The following is a 15,504-nucleotide window of genomic DNA, read 5'->3' as shown; positions in this document are numbered from 1 at the left end:
GATGCATTAATTCCAAGAATGATTACCAAATCCTATAATGGAGAGCGAACGGCTGCATTCTCTTTATCTGACTCGCCACTGACAGCAGCAGAAATCGCAGAGGAAACAGGAAAGGCCTGAGCAGCTTGGTGTTGGGACGGATATCCTCTTTTGGAGGCGTTCCCCTCCTCTCTCACTTAACTCTCCCTCTCTTTATCTCTTTTTATCGTGTCACCCTCCGCCATCACATTTTGCTCTTGGTGCGGCATAAACCGCCCGCCTGAGCGTGGAATCGAACCGCAGACATTCGTCCCCCTTTTGTATCTTTGTGGACTCGTCAGATCTGAGTCGGTTATGTGTTGGCATGGGGACGAGGAGGATGAGGACAGCTCCGAGGTTGGTCTGATTTCTGCTCAATGATGATTTGGACTAAGTTTTTGTGTGTTCCTGCCTTGATGACTCTCCACATTTTGATTATTTTTTTCTTTTTGCCCAAAAAGACGACTTGGGATGTATATTTCACTGGGAAGACCAGTCTGGTTAACTCGATAGAGACCGAATCAGAGGATAAATCTGAGAACAATTGACAGCCTGGACCGTTGTTCACCTTTTTGGCCGAATACTTTTTTTAATTTGAAATACTATGAAAACCAGTTGAAATTGATTTTTTTTCATTTATGCTTTGTTTCTAAGGTTTCTCATTTTTACCTAACTGGCCTTTTCCTCTCCTTCCCCCATCACTATCTCTCTGCCTTTCCTCCCATTACTTCCTTATCAGGCTGACCATCTCTTTCTCTTTGCTCCTCCTCACTCTCAGCTCCACACATTAACAGGTTAAGAGGATTAAATCAGGATTAATCAACATTAATGATTCTTCTTTTGTTTTTATAGTGTGAACAATCACACGTTTTAACCACCGTTTCCTTTGTCCCCCATTTTCCCTTGTTTTTCCCGCCCTTCCCTTCTGTTCCTTCTCTTGCAGAGTGACCCAGGCGGGCTGTCTGTTCTGGAGCAGCTCGGTTTGGACCAGAACTCCGACTTCTCCGACTCGAGCGTTCAGCAGCTCCTGGACGAGCAGCGGGAGAGGATCCGCAGGGAGATCCGGAAGGAGCTGAAGATCAAGGAGGGTGCGGAGAACTTGCGCCGCGCCACGACTGACAAGAGGAACGCACATCAGGTGAGAACGAACGTTTGCAAAAGACTCGTCAAAATCAGGGAAGCACCTTTCCTTTACTTCGTTATCGGCTCAACGCAGAACTTTACTGTCCTGGAAAGATCCTCACTCACCGGTGGTGGTCCTCTATCTAAAGAATGTCATTTCTTTTTTAAAACTAGAAAAAATCAAGTTTAGACTGACAAGTTTTCAATCATTTATCCGCTACTTTATTCCCTTGAAGACAATTACAAAACAAAAGAAGTTTCATGGTTCTTTTGTTCCTGTTTTGTTTTGTGTTTTGTCTTATTTCTGTCTGGGGTAGGGATTGGTTTCAAACTGATGGTTGGAATTGGGCAAATAATTATATATTTTTTAATTTATTTTTGAATACCATTTGTATCTTAACCTGTTTGTCAAACTACATGTCAAAATTTATAAATAGAAAAAAAAATCAGGGATGCACCAATATGAAAATTTGGGCCAATATCGGATATTAGTATTGCTATAATGGCTGATAACTTATATTATATACATACATACATTTCGCTACCTTTTCGACACCTTGAAAGAAACAACCACACGCTAACATAACCACTACTTCAGTTAAAATACCCACAATCCTCTTCTGCATCACCGTCACATAACTAACTTCCTCCACTCCCCATTTAGAAACAAATGACAACAAGACAGAAATAAATATTGGTTATTAATATCAGCCCAGTTTTATTTATCAAAGCAATACCGATACATTATAAAATGACAGATATCAGTCGATACTGATGTCAGTTCCGATATATCGTGCTTTCCTAATCAAAAGTCAACTAATCTGACAGGGCTTCTGACTGAAGACTGTTGCTGTATCATCATGGTCTCATGATGAGCTAACAGCTCCATATCAGGTCGCATTTAATAATGCGACCTAACCTGATACCACACAAATAATTAGATTTCTGCAAAAAAATCAGAATTGATCACCTGCTTTGTGAACGTAGCTCCAACATTTTGAGTGTGAATTAGAGCTGCATAACATTAATAAAACCTGTGATACTCTAGATGAATTTAATAATATGACTTGCAATAAATAATCAAATATGTGAACAATGATAATGTCCTGCTTTGAGTTCACTGAAGGACTTTATCCAGCTTTTTGGTGGGTGATGCAACATTTTTATAATCTTTGGCTTTGGCAACAAAAACAACTTCTCAGTTACATTCCAATCTCTTTACTTTTTGTTATTTTTATGCAACATTAAACAACCAGTGTCACCAAAAAGAGAGTATGCCATAGCTACAAACTTGCCAAAGTGTAGCCATTAGCCTAAAATGGTTTAAATCCACAGCTCAGGAGGAAGAATATGTTTAAATTCAGTTATCAAGAAATTAAAGTAGGAATGTGTGGTTTAAGATCTTAGTTGTAATGTGACAAAATGTGGATGTTTAAGTCTTATTAATGCTTTTTTAAGGCCCTGTGCTGTTTATATTTTGAGTTATTTTGTTATTCTATCGACTAATAGATTTTTAAGGTGGGTGTGAAGGCATCCAATTAGGTCAAATTTAGGATTAATGATGGAGAAGCCCGAAAGCTTTTAGCTAAATATGTAGGATTAGAGTGAGGAGAGAATTATGTCCCCTGCAGAATGAAATGGTTCTTCACTTTGGATTAATTATTCCTTTGGTAGTTTGATGGGTACCATGATGAAAACTTAAATCCAGTAAAACTTTAAAAAATATATATTTCTAAAAAAAATTACATAAAACGAAACTTTTTTTATTTTCTGCTTCTTGTTTAAGACTGCATATTTCAAACAGATGATTCCTTAATTTGAGTTATACTCTGATAGTTTCTCAGAGGAAGTAATGCTGAATGATGTCTTATATCTATAAATAAATGAATTACTTCATGCTGTTTCTTCTTTTTTTGCCTTTAGGTGGACAGTCAGCTGCGCTCTTCGAACCGAAAGCTGGACAATCTGCATGCTCAGCTGCAGGAGCTGGATGCTCATATCGTGGTGAAGGGAGGAGAGGAGAGCAAAGGTACAGCTACCACTGCTACAATCGCTTCTTTTTTAATCATCACTTCATTATTTCCCTCCATTTTTGTAAAAAAAATAAAAATGCTTTAGATTACATTATTTTGTGTATTTTTAAGATTGTTGTGAATCAACAAATTGCAGGTAGGAAGTAAAGCAGATTTTGTGTTTTTTGAACCAGTAATAGCACATTTTCTGAGAGTCCAATAGATTTTGAGTTAAAATTTCCTGGTATTTTAAAGAGTTTATGATGCCATGCACTCTGACAGGGCCCATAGATCCACCAATATGCTTCACATTGGACCTGAGGCTCTTTCCACATATTCATCCTTTGTTTCATACCAAAACTACCTGAAGCGTTTGCTTGAAAGAAACTAAATCTTAGGGTGCAATCACCCCAACCCCGCTTCAATAGAACTCGAGTTTGTTAGCATAGAAAGTTTGGTTCGTTTGGGGAAGTGAAAGGGCAATCAAACTCTGATGTGAAACAAAAGCGCAAACTCTGATCCGCCTGAAGTGAAAGCCTTGGTTTGGTTGAAGTGAACTCTGATGCGGTTTGAATGCATATGTGAATGCCAAGTGGACCGCAGACTGCTCCAAAAGCAGGAAGCGAACTACAGTGCAGGGAATTCTGGATTAGCCTAGCGCTAAAGGGAGAAACGGCTCATGGTCTTTTACAGAAGGCAAAAGAAAAATCCTAAAATTCCCACTCCATCCTTGTTTACATTTTGAAAAGAAGGAAGTTGCGCTCAGTGTCTTCTGAAGTTTTCATGTCGTTTCCTTCAGTATTTCTTGCTGCAGCGCCTCCACAGGTGAGAAGGTGAACAGATTTTTCAAAGTGGTTGGTTTGTTTAACACAGTGTAGCGTGAAAGTGAACCACACCAGCTGAAAACATAACAAATATTGCAAATTTTGGTCCGCAATCGATCAAAGTCTACCGAACTATCAAGTATGAAATCACCCTTACTGTCATCTGACCAAATTTCACGGTTCTATTTAAAGACCCTGTAAACTTTAGTAAACTCTACAGGGTCTTTAACTGGATGTTAAACCGTTTACGTTTGTGTTGCATCATATTTGCAACTTATTGCAACACAAAGTCAAGGATTCATATTTAAACGTTCGCAGAAAAACTTCAACTTAAAGTGAAGTATGCAAAAAATCGATTCTGTTAATTTGTGTTTTAAAGAAATAATTATGGACAAAAGTCTTTTTGTTTAGGAACAATTGTTTAACATGTTTTTTTTTCTGCACTGTGTTAATTTATTTAAAATAAAAGTTGGATGTTTCTAAAAAAATGTTTCCATGTGAGATTATGCTACTGTAAGAGGAGATTAATTTGTTGTCAAGTTGTTCTTGTATATCTATACCAAGGATGCCAACAAATTTGTCCAAGTCTGTAGATTTTTATTTTATTTTATTTTTTCTCAATTGGCTCATTTGTCCACAAATGCATTTTTGTTCATATTTGTCAGCCATGCATGTTGCATACAAGTTTTTTTGTTCTAATTTGAGTGAAATTGTTTCCTTTATTCATCTTTTTTTATAGTAGTTAAAATAATAGACATGGTAAAAACAAGTATTTGTGTTTGAGGCTAAAAAAATGTAAATGACAACTTTAACTTAAATTATGATTAGGGAAGCAAATCCAAAACTCCTTCATCTCTCTAATCTTGATTAATAAATGCAATGCAACTTTTTCTTTTTTTAAAATAAAATTTTAATTTTTTTTAAGTAATAACCCAAAGCCTTGGAGCATTTTAACTGCACGTACATATTTACTACTGACCTCTTCAGACTTATTACCACAGTGATTCTTTTTGAAAATGTCAAATGTTGCTTTTGTTACCCAAGTATAGCCTCATATTATTAGATGCTCCATTGAATTCCCAGTGGAGTAATTTCCCGTTTTTCCCCCCACCGTGTGAACCACCATCCTGTTCCTTATTTTATCGTCTCGAACCTTGCCGTCTTTCCACAGATGAATGTCCCGGGTCTCCGGGGGCGGAGAGTCGCACGTCAGCCCACAAGGAGCGCATCGCCGCCCTGGAAAGGCAGCTCAACATTGAGCTCAAAGTCAAACAGGGGGTGGAGAATATGATCCCCATCTACGCCAACGGATCAACAAAGGTAGAGGAATGTTTCCCTTGATACACCACACACACACATGTTGCGTGGCTGTCTTTGTGGGGACTTTCCATTGACTTTCATTCATTTCTACAGCCTAAACCTTACCCTTATCCTAACCCTAACATACCTAACCCTATCCAAAACTCAATTCACACTTTAGTCCTAAATCTAACCCCCGATCCAAAAACAGCGTTTCCCCTTGTGGGGACCAGGCTCCGGTCCCCACAGGAAGCAGACAAGGTATTACAAACAAACGCACACACACACCCATACATACTAAAGTCGCAGTGTCACGTTCAGTAGGATAAAGGACACATCCATCACATTGTCTCTCCAGGTGACTAAATCCTTTTCCATCTTTTTCTCCCCTGCCTTTTCATACAGCTTTGGTTTTTGTTTTTAGTTTTGATGTCACTGTTATACTTCTGCTTCCCTCACAGTTTTTGTAACTGACATGTAACGGTAAACTCTGTGATTTAGTCTGAACCGTTTCATGTGACTTTCTTCTTGTTTCTGTTTTCAGGATAAGAAAATGTTGCAGACGGCCCAGCAAATGCTGCAGGACAGCAAGACCAAAATCGACATCATCCGGATGCAAATACGGAAAGCCGTTCAGGCCACTGAGCACACCGAAGACACACAGGGTGAGTCTAAAGAAATTACACCTCTTTATCCTCCTCTGCTGTTGTTTGAGGGGTTTTTGTTCTGCAGATGCTCTGAACTTTATTGCTTTTTTTGTGGTAAACTCACCAGTGCAAAAGTTCTGGATCGGACACCAAACATATACAATATGTGGGGAAAATGTGTTTAATTTTTATGCCGGCTTGTTGGTTTTTCAGTTCACTGTTTGCAGGACAAGTGACAAGAAATTAATACACTTCATTCATTCATTCTACACATTAAATCAGGAAATCTCATTGCTGAATGGCATCTAATGTAGACAGAGTTCAGTACGTTTACCTTTGGACCTTTCTACAGTTTTTATGTTTCAGTTTACTTTAGATTTTAGGTGCTAGATCAACACTAGAGAGGATAAGATTATGAAGTAGAAGGAAAAGGAACGTAACATTTTGATAATGAGGGGTGCCGTTTGTATTCTGACACCCCTAAATAAAGAAGGAAGAGTGCATTTTTCAGAGCAAGAACTCCTGTTTCACAACCAACATGTCGAAAAATGCTCTCTGGTTTGATGAGACAAATTTTAAAAAATGACATTAGACTTAGATAGGACACTCTGATACTTCACAAATCAGTCATTAAACTCACGATGAATGAAAGAAAACTAAAAGAAAGCAATCCTCAGAGGTCAGAGGTTGACCTTCCTGAAGGAGAATAACGCCAACCATCCAGTTTTAACTGTGCTGGTTTAGACCAAAACACATTTATCTGTCAGAATGGCCTAGTTAAAGTTCAGACCTAAATTAAATTAACATTCTGTGCACCACTTTGAGCTGCTGTTCATACACTCTCTGCTCAATCTCAATAGAGTTTAGATCGAGCCTTAAAACATTGTGAACCGAAAAGAAACCTCAATAATTATTTTAATTAGGATTTTGCTTCTTTCATTTCATTTTTAGACCATCATTTCAGAAAGCAAAGTATGTGTAGCTTTTCCTGTTTTTAGCTTTTAACAACTTTCAGCTCCATTTTGTCGCTCGTTGCAACCTCAGGGTGAGTCTTGTGTAAATCCTCTGGGATGTGTGATTGATGGGAACGGAGCCAGTTGGAGGTGCGTTAGCTTCTGCTCCTTACTTTCTTTCTTTCCTCAGGAGGATGAGCTGCCAACTCTTATTTAGACTATAATGAATAAATCAACACAACTTTATGTTGTGCATTCTCGTTTGGTCTTCCACAGAAGCACGAATTCGACCATCAACAAATTATTTTGGCCCGAGCCGGCCCATATTTCTGGTCTGGCTATAAATCTAAACTGAGCTTGAACTGCTTTCAAAGAACAGGAGAAAAATTTCAGTCTCTAAATGTTTGAAGTTGTTAAAAACATGCCGCAAACAAGAAAAACTAGCAGCTGTGAAGGTGGCTGAACAAAAACAGTTTTAAACCAAATATATTTAGCAACATGCAAGGCTGTTTAGGTTTGTAAATTCAGTGTTTTTGCTTTCTGACGGTTGTCAGCTGGCAGAGACGGGTCAGCTCTTTTTTATTTATTTATTTTTTCATCTTCATTTTCTCATTTGATCCGGAGCCTGGCTTTCTTCAGCTCCGTCCTGAGCACGGCGGACACACAGCAGCATAAACAGATCAATGAAAAGAGGCCCGCTCTCTGTCCTCACATGGCTCTGCTGGTTGTGTGTGCGGAGGAAGATGAAGAGGAGGGCTCAGGTTGAGGCACAGCAGAGCGTTCGCTCTGCGTGAAGGTGAGGTGGGCCTTAAATGGAAGTGAGCAAAACAAAAAGCCGCCCACCTGGCACATTAATCAGGGTCTGAACCATTATATCCTTCTGATTTTACCTTTTAGCATGTAAAAGACTTAATACGACTGTTCGCTGCTGGCAAGAGGAAGCCGATGGACATTTAAATCCTTCTGCTGGAAATAAGAGAAGATTGATGAGGGTCATCCAGAACCCAGGAGGTTTTTAGAGAATAAAACAGGACAGAAAAGGAGAAAATCCCAGATTTTACGGGAAATCTGGATTTTCTGCTGATGTCAGAGTGAGGGAGCCGACGGCTGCTGAGAGTGTCTTTTTAGGTGCAAGTAGAGGTTACTGGAGGCCTTTTAAGGGCATGCTTTATTCATCCATGTCCTTCATGTGGAAAACCTGCAGGGTTTTTGATGATGTGAGGAATTATTTCCATTTCTGCAGGGCAGAGTTGAACAGATATTTTGTTTCATCTTTAGCGTTGTTCTCTAATATTGAACAATCTGGGTAATCTGAGTATTTGAACGAAGTTGTTTTATTTGTTTACTGGTTTTCCTTTTGAATTAATGTGTAGTTAAGATCATTGAACTCTAGGGTTCATATTTTAATTCCAAATAGGTGTTTTCAAGGTTTGGAAAGTGCTTGATTTGTGTATCAAGTTGTTGAAATGGGTTTATATTCAAACTGCGCAGTTTTGTAATAAAATGCTTGATTAAAAGTCTAAATTTGAAACCAGATATTTTCATGCACCCAATAAAAAACAATTTTTTCTCAATGTCTGAAGTTAAATCAGTGGGAATGCCTTTGTTAAAGTTTTCTTCCATTTTGCTTTGTGTGGGTTTACCATAGGGCTGCAACTAACAATTATTTTAGTAATCAATTATTCTGACGCATTAATCAGTTAATCAGATTTTTAAAAATTGACACATTCTGAATTTTTATTTATTTAATCCTATTTTATAAAAGTTTTGAAATGAAGTAAAAGATACAAATAAATATATAAATTTTCTTTTTAAAAAAGGAAGAAAATTTACTTTTCTTTACTTAAAATGTAATAATCCTTCATAATTTGTAGCATCTGCAGCTAAAAAATACATCTAACATAAACATGTGAAAAGCTCAACCATTTTTGCTTGACTTAACATCAATACATTGTAGGTTTGTTCATCTGTTTATTTTTGGATTAACCAATTAATGGATAGCAAAGGGTGAATAATAGGATTATTTTTAAATTTTTATTTTTACAGAATCTGAACCAGGTGAAACTAAAACTATGCTACTTGAGGAGTTTTGGGTTTTTATCTTAAGTGCAAAACATATATATTTTTGTAATTTATTTGGTTAATTGTTGCTGTGAGAATGTAGTTTAAGTATTTGGACATTTTTTGAGTCTGTATACTCCAGTTAATGATTAATTGATTCATAAATTAGTTGACGATTATTTCAATAAGCGATTAATCACGATTAATCGTTTCAATTTATTCCATTAAAATACATTGAGGTTTGTGTTGGTCTGAAAATAAGATTGGGGTGTGAACACTTTTACAGACACTTTCCTGCTCTACTTAGAGGTCATTCTGTGTGTGTGGCACGCTCACTAGAGAGAGAAAGACCTCCATGTTTGACCTCAAATACTTTTCACACATCAGAAACTTCTGTGGGATTTGGCAACATTGCATTAAAAAATTTTGTTTTTCCTCCTCTAGCCGGAGAGGCAGGTTCTGTCTGTCGTATTTACACCATCCTGGGCCTGAGTTGTGTGCAGTACACACACCGTCTTCAGGCACCACACCCCGTCTAGCCGGGTCTGAGCTCCAGGCGCAACACCTTATTTGGAGATGAAAGGACCCACATTGCTTTCCTCTACCACCTTCTCTCCTTCCTCTCTTGTCTCGTCTCTGACAAGGCTTTGAAAAGCTGATCTTCAGAAACCTAATCTGGATTTTGAAAGTCAAACTCACCTTGTTATAGGTTAATTACCCTGTTTGTTGCTTATCTCCCACCTCTCTTCTGCTCCATTGAGTTTATTGCCTGCTGTGCCATTAAGCTTTCCACTTAGCTGGGAATTTGCTTCATGGGTGCGATTGGATCTGATCCTGTGTCTGTTTCTCAAGTGAAGGTGCACAACAGTGTTTTGACTGTGCACCTGAGAGCGCCACTCCTCGTTTTCTGCATTACCCGGGCTTCCATTAGCACTTCATTACATCCCTGTGGTGAAATAAATAGCCAGTGGCTCAGAGTCAGGGGTAAATGGAAATGCCCTGCTCTGCATGACAACTGCAATACTTTGCCTTCTTCTGGAACAGTTGGGGTAAAAAATACACTAAAATACTACAAAAGCAAATTTGCTACGTCCTATGGAAGAGGATTAGAGACCCAAATAAATTTTTTTTAAAAATCAGACTTTTTTTTTCTCAGAATTTGGACTTGAATCTCAGAATTTGGACCTTTTTGCTCAGAATTTTCTCTTTATTCTAAGAATTACAAAGTTTGTTATCTCAGAATTCAGACTTGAGCCTCTGAATTTTTGTTTTAATTGCGAAATTCAGACTTTTTCACAGAATCAGGACTTTTGGCACAGAATGCGGAGAAAAAAAATTCTGAGAATTCTTTACTCAGAACAGAATTAAAAATTTTAATTCTGACTTTAATATCAGAATTGTAAATTTATTCTCAAAATTCAGATTTTTTTTTTTTCCCCCTCTGGATTTTCACTTTAAAATCTGGTTTTAAGCTCCTAAGAACACTATTTTTTAAAATTACCATTACATTTTAGGATTTTGATTAATCAAGAGGAGTCACAGTGGAGGGTCACATGCGGCTGTGGAGCCACGGGTTGCAGACCTCTGGTTTAGAGTGAATCATATTTTTGAGATGTTACATTTTTTTAATAGAACCAAGTTGCTGAAATAAATGATCAAATCCTTCATGTTTTGTCACAATTATTCAGTTACACAATACTGGAGTTGTAGAGACATGAGAGGGTTTTAGTTGCTCCATTTGCTGTTTAAGTTGTGCTTCTCTTAGCAATCAGTGGTTGGAGTTTAATGTTGGTTATGTTCCATCAGACGCCTTAATGTCTTTGCTCTCTTACTCTTATGTAATGTACAACATGCATTAAGCCATTAACCAAACTCGGGATCCACAGGGGAGTTCACTGCAATGCAGAGAGCCTTGAACATCCGACTGATGAGGCGCCTCATGTGAAACTGAAGTTGGTGACTGTTGTCACTGCTGTTTGGTCTCACAGGTAACCACGACCTCTGTGGGGTGGAGCTGCGCATCGAAGAGCTGAGACATCACTACAGGGTGGAGCACGCTGTCGCCGAGGGGGCCAAAAACGTCCTGCGTCTCCTCGGGGCCAACAAGGTTCAGGACAAGAAGGCGATGTCTGAGGTGGGACCAAAGAGTTTCAGCTCACACACATCAAAGCTAGCTCTGCGCTGAGCTGCGTCTGTGACGTGTAGCTGACACAGTTTCAAGTCTTTGCATTGGTTCTTTCAAAGAAAACATGCTCTGCACTCTTCCATCTTGTGTTTTAAGGTTTTTTAAATGTGTTCATTTGTCTCTTCAGGTGTTTATTTAGATCATTTCTGTTTTTGATACTATTATGTAATGGGCCTTACCACCTGTTTTCACACCTGGTGGACTCGTTATGATTGGAAACCAGATGTCGTGGCCATTTATGTAAAGGTTTTGTAGTTTATAATTTCTACCAATTTTGTTTTGTTCTTTGTGTAGTGGAAATATATTTAAGTTAATTTAGATTCAAAATTTGTAATTCATTTTTATATTTGGAATTATTTTACATTGTTAATTGTTAGACCCGCCCACCAATTAGAGCGATTAAGAACACACCGGGTGCTGGGTGCGGTGTGGATTGTTTGGTAGATTGTTTGGTGAATGTCTGGGGTGGACGGGAGGCTTTTGTAGAATGATTTTTTGACCACTTGAACATTTGAACACTGGAACAGTTGAACATTAAATCGAGACTATTTTTTTTTATTTCAACTAAGTTACAAGACTTTTTATTTCAACTTTAACAATAAATGAATCAGTAAAAGTGCGTACAAATCCGAAACCACCCGTTACCACCCACAGCCTTTATTGGAGTTTATTTTTGCTTTTTTGGAAACGAAGGCTGCGACACCAGAATTGAAACATTTGTTACATTGGCTACATTTGTCACTGCACTGTGTCAAACAATCCAAACTAATTAAACAAGTTCTTTTGCAGATTTAGTTATTTTACTTTTGAAACTTAGAAATTTCCCTGTGTTTTCCTAGCAATTTCTGACATCAACCTTGAAATTTGAGGGACTTTTTTTTTAGCAGGTTTTTGAATTTTCAAACTCATAAATTTCCAAGTTTTTTTCTAGAAATTTTCCATTTTAATCTCAAAATTCTATTTTTTTTCTAGCAAACGTGAGACTTTTCAACCTCAGAAATTTCCAAGTTTTTCTCTAGAAAATTACAGAAATTAATCTCAAAATCTTAGTCTTTTTCTAGTATAGGCCGGAAATTTACTCCTCCTTTTTTTCTATTTTCAATGGCCCTAAAACGCTGTTATAGTTGTAGAATTTCTCTTTTGTTTTTGACCAAAAAACACGAGCTGTTTCTCCTGCTAGTGCTAGATTTGCACGTTTGTTTAGTTTCTATAAATCCAGGATGCCGTGCGCTATAATCCGCTTGCTGCTTTTAGATCGGATGGCATTCACATTTGCATTTGAACTGTGCCAGATTTCACGTGAACCGAACCGAACCGAAACCGAGGTTTTTAGGAGCATAAGAGTTCACTTGTTTGTTCCATCAGAGTTCAGCTGCGCATTCACACCTCCCCAAACGAACCGGACTTTCTAGGGAAACAACCTAGAGTTTGATTGAAGCGGACTAAGCAAGGCTGGTGTGAATGCCACCTTCATTGCCTAACAAGCTAGAGTTCTGACATTTGGTACTGTGCTGATTCCAGGCTCAGTCCCGTCTCAGTGAAGCATCTCAGCGGCTGGACCTCCTCAGGGACTCCTTGGACCAGCGCTTGGCAGAACTGCCAGAGGACCATCCAAAGGCCAGCATCATCAAGGAGGAGCTGGTTCTGGCCTCCTCACCGGCCTTCAGCTCCCGCCACGGCGCCCCCTATCTGCAGAACCAATACAGCACCCTGAACAAGCCCTCTCCTCTCACTGGTAGGCAAACACTTAATAAATACAGGGACATTGAGGGTTTTTCCATTTGGAAAGTGAAATTCCAAGAACCTACTATGGATTATTAGGGCCGATGTAGATAATAGAAAAAAAATCTGATCATGGAGGAGTATCACCAAAATAATTCAGGAATATCTTGGTTGTTTTCACACATTTATGACCAAAATTTTGGATATCTTTTCATGTTGTAAAAATAATTTTTTTAAATAATTTTTTAAAATAATTTACAACTTTTTGACATCAAAGAATGTCCACGTTTCTTATACATACACTAAATTAACGTAGAAATTCCTGAGTTTTTTAGTGGAAATTTAAGTCAAGTATATTTTATAGCACATTTCAGCAGGAGGGCAGTTTAAAAGTGCATTAAATCATAAAAACTAGGGTTGCGCCGATTTATTGGCCAGCCGATTTATCAATGTTGATTTTTTTATTTTAGTTATTTTTTTAATTTTGGGAGATCGGTGATCGGACGATTCTTACTTTACAGAAGTAGATTGTATCTACTTTTGCAATCAACCACTGTCCTCTGATCTGCCATGAGAAAGGTTTTATTGATAGACCGGCCCGCCAGGTCATTTCTGCGCGTTTGCAGTTAACAATAGTCACCATTCTGTTGCTACTTCAAGAACTTTCTTACTATATTGAACAACAATTCAGACAAAAAAAATGATTGGCCAAAATCGCTGTTGGCAGATTTTGGCCAGATTTGCCAACAGCAAAAGACCGGTTACCGGTCTTTTTAAAAGATCGGTAACCTGCGATCAGCCAGAGAATTGCAATCAGTGCATCCCTACTATAAGCGTCATACAGTCATCAGTTATGAAACAATCAATAGATATTATAATTTCTCAAATGCCATCATCAAGCAAGTACTCAGTGGCTGATTTTGTTTTATCTACAGAGGCACTGTAGACTCGCCTCCATAACAAGCCCCCAAAATCTGTCCAAGTTAGCATTAAATTGGAGTCTATAAAAACCACAGTTGTGTTAAAAAATGGAGAAATCCAATTTGCAGTTCACATGCTTGTCTATGTGAATAAAAAGCTACCAGTTGGGACTAGCATGATTGTGTTTGTTTGACCTGCTGTGCTCTGACCTGTAGTCGTTTGTTACCTGTGCTGTTTTCTCTCTGTCCTCAGGCACCCTGCAGGTGCAGCTGCTGGGCTGTGTTGGATTGTTGGAGGTTGTCCCAGGTCGCAGTAAAGGGACATCTGTCACGCTGCCGTGCTACAGCCCTGGAGACACCAAGTCCTTCATGAGAGGCAGCAAGGGACTGTACGGACGCAGCGGCTCTGTCAGCGGGAAGACGCCCAGCAAGACGGAGGAACTCTCCTGTAAGCATTACTCTTGATTTCAGGAGGTGTTTTATGCTTTAATCCAGCTGCTGCAATGTCTGCAGGGAGATATTTGTTCCAAAATATTTTTAAAATGATAGTTTTAACCTTCATTTCCTGCTCCAACTAATTAACATGTTCTTTCCATTCTTCAAATTAATGCTATTAATTAGAGCAGGCTTGTTTTAAGTCAATAATTCTTTAAAGTACAAGTTCTAAGTGAAATCAAGACATTTTAACTTATAATATGGGAAAATATTTTGTTCCACTGGCAGATTATTTCACTTATAACTAGCACTTTTTCATCAATATTGAGGAATTATTTACTAAAAAGAAGCTTCTAATTCTTTCAGAAAAGGTATTTGTATGTTAGTTTTGTCTTTATTGTACTAAGGTACAAGCTTTTTACATGTTGATGTTTGGAGTATTTTTTAGCTGCAGATGCTTCTTTTGATCAAACTTTCACCAAGGGAATGCTGTTATTGCATTTTAAGCGATATAATGTTTATTTTATTATTTGAAAAGGGAATTTAATTACTTGTTTGCAGCTTTTAATATATTTCTAAAAATCGGTGGAATGTGCCAGTTTTTTTTACTCAATTAATCATCAGGATAGATTAATTGATGACTAAAATAATCGTTAGTTGCAGCTTTATATTTATTAATGTGTTATAATTGGGGAAATAGGGATGAAAAAGGCCGAAGGGACTCAGTTTGCTCTCTTTAGCTATAATAAAACTAAAATTTGCCACAAAATACTCAATGTGGCCCATTTTTATGCCATTTCCACCAATGGAGGCAAAGTTGGGTGCAAGTTTTCTTAAACCCAATATATAATTTGTCTCATAGAACAAGTAATTTCTGTTGTTCATAGCTGAGGTGAGCGCGGTGCTGAAGTTGGACAATTCTGTGGTCGGACAGACGGCGTGGAGGACTGTCGGAGAGCAGGCCTGGGATCAGACCTTCACTGTAGAGCTGGAAAGGGTCAGCACACACACACACACACTTCCAAAAGTCTGTACATGAACATATAAACCATAAAAGTAGCAATAAGTAAAACAAGTATGTATGTTTTAGTCAAGAGAGTTGGAGATCGCAGTTTACTGGAAGGATTATCGCTCACTTTGTGCCCTGAAGTACCTGAAGCTGGAGGAGTTCCTGGACAACCAGAAACACCAAGTCCAGCTGGAGCTGGAGCCTCAGGGCCTGCTGCTGGCCGAGGTACGCCCATCATTGCCTTCATGCTCTTATTACCATAACCTATCCAATGCTAATTACCTACAAGCTGTCATC

At 38.3% G+C, this 15,504-nt stretch overlaps 1 protein-coding gene across 2 annotated transcripts in view; it reads left to right on the top strand.

Moving 5' to 3' along the window:
- Positions 1-15,504, top strand: part of pkn1a (protein kinase N1a) — a 64,079-nt gene that overhangs the window by 34,869 nt on the left and 13,706 nt on the right. Inside the window, exons 1-10 of one of the 2 annotated variants that reach the window (XM_032563066.1) lie at positions 251-375; positions 962-1,156; positions 3,064-3,169; positions 5,148-5,296; positions 5,820-5,940; positions 10,925-11,070; positions 12,643-12,856; positions 14,017-14,211; positions 15,086-15,195; positions 15,289-15,432. In XM_032563066.1, the coding sequence (XP_032418957.1) occupies positions 334-375; positions 962-1,156; positions 3,064-3,169; positions 5,148-5,296; positions 5,820-5,940; positions 10,925-11,070; positions 12,643-12,856; positions 14,017-14,211; positions 15,086-15,195; positions 15,289-15,432 (1,422 nt within the window). In that variant the 5' untranslated portion in view covers positions 251-333. Of the gene's footprint in view, positions 1-250; positions 376-961; positions 1,157-3,063; positions 3,170-5,147; positions 5,297-5,819; positions 5,941-10,924; positions 11,071-12,642; positions 12,857-14,016; positions 14,212-15,085; positions 15,196-15,288; positions 15,433-15,504 lie in introns of those variants that run through there. The other variant, XM_032563067.1, reaches the window with a different exon arrangement.

Source organism: Xiphophorus hellerii, chromosome 5 (genome assembly GCF_003331165.1).
Source record: "Xiphophorus hellerii strain 12219 chromosome 5, Xiphophorus_hellerii-4.1, whole genome shotgun sequence".
NCBI lineage: Eukaryota > Metazoa > Chordata > Actinopteri > Cyprinodontiformes > Poeciliidae > Xiphophorus > Xiphophorus hellerii.
The sequence above is the reverse complement of the archived record's forward strand: the minus strand, read 5'-3'. Positions and strand labels throughout refer to the sequence as shown.